Below are 7,898 nucleotides of genomic sequence, written 5' to 3'. Positions count from 1 at the left end.
TTGGGCTGCAAGTGGCCAATCACAGGGGCCGGGGCAGCATCTTTAATAACGGGCCAGTTATTTAAATTATGGCTGCCCGACTTTAAAAAAATCGATTGGAAAGCAGTTACAGATCTGCAAACTGCAGTAAAGTTGTCTTGGACAGATTCTTCCCTCCCTGGATGGAGTTCACTTAAGTGTGCACGTGAGCACGTGTATATGTGTATACAGATACACATGTGTATATATATTACAACATAATTCAAGAAACATTTATTAAACCCGTCTATGTATGTAGGGTATTATAATAAAGGCTAGTTTCTGTCTTGATGGAACTTACATTCATGTACACAAAACTACAAGATAATAAGGAAGGAAAGAACACAAAACTTTTCTAAACTGTGGAAAAGCAAGGATTGTGAGTCATGAACAGGAAGAGCATTCCAGGCATTGAGGGATATGTGGAACTGTAAAGCTGGGGAACACTGAGCTCAGCACCAGCTGACAAGCAGTCCAGTTTGGCTAACATGGAGAAGACATGTAGGGAATGAATATGAAATAAGTATAGAAAAGTAGGTTGGAAGTAAATGCCAGACCTCTAGGAGTTTGTAATATGCCCTAAAAACAATAGGGATTACTGAAGGTTTTTTGAACAGTTGCACCTTAAAAGAAATTCTAAGGAGGAACAAGATACATTAGGAGATAAATATCACCCAGGGAAAGAACCTACTATGCTATGCCATGAGGGACACCAGTGCTTCCTGAAGTTGTAAAAACTGAGATGGAGGCAGGAGAGATTGCCGAATGAGATTCAGAGCTGAAGCTTCTGTCAAGCTGCAGAAATCCTGGGATGTTTTAACTGGCAAATGTCCTGCCAGCTCACAGAGTGCTACATTGAAAGCCTCCCCTTCCTTAACTCCAAAGCAGGACTTCCGGGCCCAGAGGATGACCCGGACACCCACGTAGGCCAATGAGGATGGTGGGTTTCCAGGCGGGGCCCCCCGTGTCACAAATAAGTTATGTGCAATCTCCTGGTCAGTGAGATAGTTGGTGACCTGGCAGACCCTATCCACCAGTGCCTTTAACTTTGGTCCTAGCTCATCCACATAAAATAGGAAACCAGGGGCTGGGAGTCCTTCTAGTAGGTAGATATAACCATTGGGATCTAGTGGCTGGCTTGGAGCTGTCTCTACTGGCAGTTTGTGGCCCAGGTAGTAACCATGCAGATGTAAGTGGTTGACAGAAGCCAAGCCACCTAGGCTGTTGAAGCCCACCCGGAAGCCAGGGTGGGTACTAAGCATAACAGCCTCTATTCCAAATTGTAATGGGTCTGGCAAGAGGATTTGTGGTAGCCCCAGGGTGGGCTCTGGCACAAACAGCACATGTCCCCATTCCAAAGGACTGACATTGATAATTACCAGGACTTCAGTGCACTGGAGAGCCATCGGAAAGCCTGGATCTCTGCGTAAGCGGAAGAGGATTTCTCCTGATTTGATCTTACTGAAATTGAACTGCTGAGGGTCAAATGCCTGCCTCACACTCTGGATGTTCTGAGGGCGTCTTCTCTGTATACCCCGTTCCACATTCAGCTGAGCCACAAAACCCAGAGGGCCAGGTAGGATCTGGGTTTGCAGCTCCCCAAGGCAGTAACGAAACAATCCTTGTTCCATCCGTTGCTTCCAAGATGACTGGAGGGTACAATCAAAACGAGACAGCAAAGGGGGACACAAGATACCAGATTCACTAATTTGCCACTGTATCCCTTTCACTATCAGTTCTTCCTGGCCATACACAAAATCCAATATTCCCAGCCCAATAGGGTGTCTTGACTGTTCATCACAGCCATTGCTCTGAGGTAATAAATCTGAAGTTTCATTTATATTCTGTGGTATAGCCATATGAAAAGGGCACAAATTCCAAGTTCTAGCAGGTCTGGGTTCCTCCAGGTGATCTGGAACACAAGAAAGGGTAAAGGAACACAGTATATCACATTTCTAAGGGTTTTAACATTGTTTTTGGCCACTGGATTACTGTTTTTTTATATCACTTTGAAAAATAACTTAAAGTTCTGGAAAAGTAATGTTTTAAATCTACTTTTATAAAAATAGTTTTCTGCTTGTTGTGTCTGTACATATAAAGATGCCCCCATGATATGTGTAATGGTATAGTTTCTTAGTAAGCAAGGCCAAATCTATGCACAGGAAAATTGATAACTTTATAAGGAAAATCGATAGGGATTATAAAACCTGTTCCATAACATTTTCCATCTGCCATTGTACCAACCCGTACCAACCAGACTGAAATTCTCACTTCCAGCTTCACCACCCTCTGAGTCCAGAAACAAAAAAAAGGGGGGGGAGTGAAGGCAAAAGTACCTCAAGCTAAAATTTACATTTATGTTTCTTAGCTATCTTCTTATTTTAGGACAAAATGGCTGGTTACACTTTGGAAATTAAGTATTCTGCCTAAGCAAGTTAGCAATGAGCCTTGAAACTTGGGAAAGCAGTGGAGAGGACAGGACCACAGTTGGGTACCAAATAATTTATTAATTCATTAAATATCTATTGTATCTACTGACTCACTTCGATATGTAGAATATGGAAGATAAAATGAGGAATTAAGAGTTGTTCTTTGCCCTTCAAAAAATGTAGTTGTATTGTATAGTAGGAGATATAAAACAGAGAAATTAACATTCACATTATTTATAATATGAATGTTGCATTATAGCTTTTAAGGAACACATACATTTAAATAATTGTTTGACCTTCCTAATAATCCCAGGTTTGTAAATAGGTAGAGAGGGCAGGTCCCCACTTACCTAGGAGGATTCTGCAGATCAGCGACTATATAGTATAAGTCACAAAGTGGAAGTGGAGAGCAAACCCGGGAGTGGAGAGAACCGCTTGATATCAGGAAGTTGCTGTTACTAATTATTTCCTACCCGCCCCCCTTTTTTTTTGACTCAAAGTGCTTTCTCCACTAACATGGGCAGTAGGTGATAAGTCTCGTTAAAGATAGCAGAAAAAAAGGGCGGGGGGAGGGAGTAGGGAGATCGGAGAAATAGGGGTGAAGGGGGGTACCGAATTAAAATTTTTTGCATCCACTCTTCTCGGGGCTCCCGGGGTAACAACTGGGGCTCCACAACTTTCAATCTTCCCAGCACAGATGCTTCCCAATATATGTTGACTCCATTTTTCTCCCGTCCCCTTATGCTTTCCTCCCGAGAGTGAGTGCATCGTCTTTCTTCCCTCGCTCCCCTCCTCTCCTCACCTTAGCTCTTCCCACCAGTCTAGCCTAGGTGGATACCGGTGCCTTTTCCAAGATCTGGAAGAGGAAACTGCCTGCCTGACTTCCTGACCCTTCGGAGGTCAAGAATGCGCATGCGCCCTCTTAAAGGGTAGGAGCAACTGTGAGGTAGAATTCACCCCCCCTCCTACTAGAGGATTTAATGGGCGGAGTCTAGCATTTCTGCCCCACCCCTCTAGCTTCTAGAGGAAGAGACTACCGGTCCCGGGTCCTCTCAGGAGCTCAGTCAGCGCAGAGATCATCTTGTCCATTAACCTCATTTTGTAGTTTCGATCCTCCTGAAATGATATTCTGTTTTAGGGGCAATTGACTATTCAGCTCCTGGCTCACACACTCATTTCAGACATTCTATTGCTACTCCTCAATACGGATATCCAAATGTACACATTGACAACATTACCGCCCGGCCCGAAGTAACACAAACAGCGTTCCAAGCGTGGGTCACAGCCAGAGAAAGAGCACGGAGCCAGGAGATATGGGGCATCTTGCTCGCGGAAGGGCAGAGAACAGTGTTGCTGAATCGAAGCGCACATATTCGGGATAACAGAGTAAGAAGACCGGAAAGGTAGGACGGGCTAGGTGCAAAGGGCTTTGAGCGCCAAACAAGAACATTTTGTATTGGCTCCTGGAGGTGACATGGAGCCATTGGAGTGAGGAGGGAGGCGGGGCGATAAGGTCAGACCTTCAGAAGTGGACCACCACATCAGATCAAGCAGTTTCCGGTGGTCTGGGACTGGGGAAGAGCCGCACACCCGGCGCCTCCCTTTAACTATGGGTCCCTCTCGAAAGGCTGTGGTAGTTTTAAAACTTCCCGCTTTACGGTTCAAACTCCACTAATCAAAGACCTTTACCGGAGATCACGCACAGCCCTCTGGGATATGTAGTCCAGAGACTTCCAATGAGCGAAGGTCTCTCGTCCCTATGAATTGTGGGAAATGAAGTCCTGTTTAGGCCCACTACAACTTAGCGAGGAAACTTGAACTCCAAGAGACCTGTTTGTCCAAACTCCGCATTTTTTTTCACTTCACCCCGCCGCCTCTCTTCTAGGCGTGGGGCTAAAGAAATGTCTTCTGGAGTGCAGCTGCCGCGGGTCCCAGCATTCTGGCACTCTCTGCGCACCGCCTCTTCTTCTTCTCCCCCCTTCCTTCCCCCCTCCCCCGCCCTAATCACGTCACGCGCCTGATTTTGGAAACCTCTACCTGGATTCCTTCACCCAGAGAATTGAGAACTGGAGGTCGGGCCCTTTAAGAACGAGAGAGGCGGGGCCTGTAGGCAAATACGGAAGGTGGGGTCGGAGTCGCCCCTCGGTTGCCGCGGGGACTGGGCGGGCGGCCGGGCTGGTGACACGAGAGGCGGAAGTGAGTGGGAAAGTTGTTGCTGTCCGGCTCGGAGTTGGTATTTGGCTTCCTCAGACCCGGCGGGGGTAGCAAGGCCATGGGCAGCTCGGCCAGTCAACTCTCCAAGGAGCTGCTGACCGAGTACCAGGTTCGTGGGGACAGAACACCTCTGGGTGGCTCAGACTTGGCTGGGCTGCGTTGGGCCCCGGAACCGTGGGCGGAGTTTTGGGGGCGACGACCTTTGGCCCTTCTCGTGCACAACCTGCCCCCCCCCATTCTTTAGGGAGGGCAGGCCCGGAAGGGCTCCGAGTGCAAGGTGCCCCGGGTTGCTGGGGGACTGGCGGTCCTGCCAGCGCCGACCGCACGTCCGACGATCTTCCTTTGCTTTTCCTTCCAGGAATTAACGTTCCTGACGAAGCAGGAGATTCTCCTGTAAGTACCCGTCCAGCCTCCTCAGGAGGCAGCTGGACTTGGCCAGAAGACGTGGGTTTTCTGACCTGGCTTTGTCACAGGGGCTGTGTGACCTTAGGCAAGTCCCTTCCCTCCCCCGAGCCTCAGTCTCCTCCCCGTAAAGTCAAGGAGTCGGACTAGGGCATCTCCGAGGTCCCGCTGCGGGGAGGGCTGAAAGAAACCCCGGAGCCGAGGCCGAGCTGTCCGGGGAGCCGAGGTGACTAGTCCCAGGTCACACAGTGGCTCCGGGCTGGACGCCAGTCTGGCGCCCCCCACCGCCGCGGACTTGAGCTTCCTTTCCTTTCCTTGCCGAGTCCGGGACCTCCCGACAGGCGCTGGTGCCCCGCGTGCCCCCGCGGAAGGGGCTGTGCCCCCTGCTGGGACCCGTCCTGCTCCTACAGAGACCGAAGCCTCGCCCCTTCGGACTCTCTCCAGAGCGGGTCCTGACCCTTCTGGGCTGGGGCAGACTGCTCAGAGGGCGGGGCGGCCTGTCTAGGGGCTGGGCCTCTGGGAAGGTCTCCATGGGGAGAATGCAGGCAAAGGGCACAGAGACCGAAGGGGTCTTGTCTCAGGCAGTGACATGGGGCAGGCCCTCCGGCCATGAGCTGCCCTCTGTGCGTCCCCAGCGCCCAGCGGGAGCAGTTGTTGACTGACAGGGTGCTCCCTCTCTCCATCCACCTCCCGGGCCCTCAGGTTCCACCTGTCCCAGCGCACCGTGATCTTTTTCACCCTCTGAAAGCTTGTCACTTCCTGTCTCTACCACTCATTTGACTCCAGCCATATAATGCTTTGTGACATCTCCCCTATATTGTTGTCTTGTGCTTTTTGATCCCCTCTTTCCCAACTGGACATTCCCAACTGCGCATTTAACAAAAAGTATACATCTGAGCATTGTTATTTGGTTGGTGGATCGAATGAATGTTTGCTGAGTGAATGAAGGAATTCTGGTTTTGGTTCCCAGGGCCCACAGGAGGTTTACTGAGCTGCTTCCGCCCGAGTCTCGGAATGTGGAAGATTCTCTGAGAGTCCGAGTATCCTGTGAGCAGATCCTGACACTTCCGGAGCTCAAGGTGGCACCTTTCCCACAATGCTAAGTTTGAAATTGTAGCCACCTGTTTTGGGATCTATGGGGACATTTCTCAATCTGAGAAACTTTTATTCCAATTCTTTTAGAAGTGGTCAGTGCTCCGTAGTTCCCAGTACAGGACTTTGGACATAGTACATGTGTAATCAACGTTTGGAGGTTGAATCCCTATTGCTTACAAGAGTGTCTCTTGCTCCAGGCCAACCCCTTCAGGGACCGTATTTGCCGTGTATTCTCCACAGCACCAGAGAGAGACAGCTTGAGCTTTGAAGACTTCTTGGACCTCTTCAGTGTCTTTAGCGACGCAGCGACCCCTGAAATTAAGTCCCACTATGCCTTCCGCATCTTTGGTGAGGACTACATACAGTGGGTGGAGTATGGGGAGCACTGTGGTCTTTTCATCAGGGATAATTTTTTGTCTATGTCTTTCCTTACTAGACTTTGATGATGATGGGACCTTGAACAAAGAGGATCTGAAGTGCCTGGTAAACTGCCTTACCGGGGATGGGCAAGACACTCAGCTCACCAGCTCCGAGATGAAGCAGCTCATTGAGAACGTGAGCATGGACAACGTGAACAGGGAAGGGGAAGGCAAGGCATTGGGCTGTTTAACTGAACTTCTCGCTCCTTTCCCTGCACAGATCTTAGAAGAGTCTGACATTGACAGGGATGGTACCATCAATCTCTCAGAGTTCCAGCATGTCATTTCCCGTTCACCTGACTTCACCAGGTATGACTAGAGCCACCTGGCAATTTAGGTACTGATAGCATCTTGCCAGGAGGGCAAGAGAATGGAGAAAAGGTCTTCAGGCTAAGGGTGACCCAAGTCAACCCCATCATCCTCGAGGATTGAGCCAATTCTAGACAGGTTTTAGGGAGCATATTTTCCGACCTCTCTCCAAGCTTACTTCATCTAGGTTTCATCGCCTATCCTTTGCTCACCATGCTTGTTTGACAGTGGATCGATAACTCATATATCTTTGTCTTTTTCAGCTCCTTTAAGATTGTCCTGTGATGAGGACTTGCAGTGTCTAACTGAACCAAACTGTCTTTGAGAAATTCTCTTCTATGCACTGACCTCACCTGCAGTGCTGACTCCTTACAGATGGTTGCCATGCTTGAGCTAGCCCAGGATCTGGACTGAGTTGTCCAGGCTCCTGGGCTCTCCTCTCCTCACTGCCATTGTGACAACACTGTTCATGTTTATACTGATCAATAATAAATGTTTGGAAGTTTTGCTCAGGTGTGTTTTAGTGTGGGTACATTGGACAAAGCTTGAGGCAGAGAAATCTTTTTTAAGATTAGTAATTAGGTAAGGAGAAGGGACTAGTGGAGAATTTCTGAATTACAGTAGAGCCAAGGCAGAGATATTTCTATAAAGCAGGAATATATGGAGGATACAAAATGAATTTCTTGCTCTGTGCTTTCTCTTAGGAGAAGGGAGATTTGTTCAGTGCTCAGCATATCACTCTAGTTGCTATGGATAAGAGCACCACACCAGCCTTGGAGTCAGAAGGCCCCAAGTTCAAATATGGCCTCAGACATTTACTACTTCTTTGACTCTGGATTTAACCCTAGCTGCCTCCTAAAAATAAAAAGTTCAAACCTGCTGGTCATCTCCACCTAGCCTCATTCTTGTAGCTTAGTTATAGAGCAGACCAACTGTTTGGATTCCTAACATCCCTTTCTCATCTGAATATTTACCTAACAAAGATAAATAGAAGAAACTCATTCAAAATATA

The 7,898-nt window shown here is 48.5% G+C and overlaps 2 protein-coding genes across 4 annotated transcripts; one reads left to right on the top strand and one right to left on the bottom strand.

Annotated features, from left to right (window-relative positions):
• Positions 1–229: 229 nt before the first annotated feature.
• GDPGP1 (GDP-D-glucose phosphorylase 1) lies at positions 230–3,818 on the bottom strand. Of its 2 annotated transcripts, none has more exons than XM_074295172.1 (2): positions 3,686–3,818; positions 230–1,930 (listed from the first exon to the last, which is right to left on the bottom strand). In XM_074295172.1, the coding sequence occupies exons 1-2, from the start codon at positions 3,816–3,818 to the stop codon at positions 714–716; spliced, it is 1,350 nt and encodes a 449-aa protein (XP_074151273.1). In that variant the 3' UTR covers positions 230–713. The 2 variants fall into 2 exon arrangements, with proteins under 2 accessions (XP_074151273.1, XP_074151275.1); XM_074295174.1 differs by lacking the exon at positions 3,686–3,818 and adding an exon at positions 3,485–3,558.
• Positions 3,819–4,369: 551 nt separating this feature from the next.
• On the top strand, positions 4,370–7,398 carry CIB1 (calcium and integrin binding 1). 2 transcript variants are annotated; one of them, XM_074295176.1, is made up of 7 exons: positions 4,370–4,770; positions 5,020–5,054; positions 6,034–6,142; positions 6,356–6,506; positions 6,595–6,713; positions 6,798–6,886; positions 7,150–7,398. In XM_074295176.1, exons 1-7 carry the CDS (start codon positions 4,720–4,722, stop codon positions 7,169–7,171), a joined length of 576 nt encoding a protein of 191 aa, XP_074151277.1. In that variant the 5' UTR covers positions 4,370–4,719; the 3' UTR covers positions 7,172–7,398. The 2 variants fall into 2 exon arrangements, with proteins under 2 accessions (XP_074151277.1, XP_074151276.1); XM_074295175.1 differs by lacking the exon at positions 5,020–5,054 and having other exon boundaries at positions 4,370–4,795; positions 6,012–6,142.
• The last annotated feature ends 500 nt before the right edge of the window (positions 7,399–7,898 follow it).

Source organism: Sminthopsis crassicaudata, chromosome 2 (assembly GCF_048593235.1).
Source record: "Sminthopsis crassicaudata isolate SCR6 chromosome 2, ASM4859323v1, whole genome shotgun sequence".
NCBI classification, from domain to species: Eukaryota; Metazoa; Chordata; class Mammalia; order Dasyuromorphia; family Dasyuridae; genus Sminthopsis; species Sminthopsis crassicaudata.
This window is presented reverse-complemented; position numbering and strand designations above follow the sequence as displayed.

What these genes read in the sequence shown, in the direction of transcription:
- CIB1 (XM_074295175.1), top strand. Translation starts at nt 4,720, where the DNA reads ATGGGCAGCTCGGCCAGTCAACTCTCCAAGGAGCTGCTGACCGAGTAC. An exon ending in CTATGCCTTCCGCATCTTTG is followed by an intron (nt 6,507 to 6,594) that starts GTGAGGACTACA and finishes TTTCCTTACTAG; the next exon opens with ACTTTGATGATGATGGGACC. An exon ending in TGAAGCAGCTCATTGAGAAC is followed by an intron (nt 6,714 to 6,797) that starts GTGAGCATGGAC and finishes TTCCCTGCACAG; the next exon opens with ATCTTAGAAGAGTCTGACAT.
- GDPGP1 (XM_074295172.1), bottom strand. Translation starts at nt 3,818, where the DNA reads ATGTGCGCTTCGATTCAGCAACACTGTTCTCTGCCCTTCCGCGAGCAA. An exon ending in GTGTTACTTCGGGCCGGGCG is followed by an intron (nt 1,931 to 3,685) that starts GTAATGTTGTCA and finishes CTTGTGTTCCAG; the next exon opens with ATCACCTGGAGGAACCCAGA.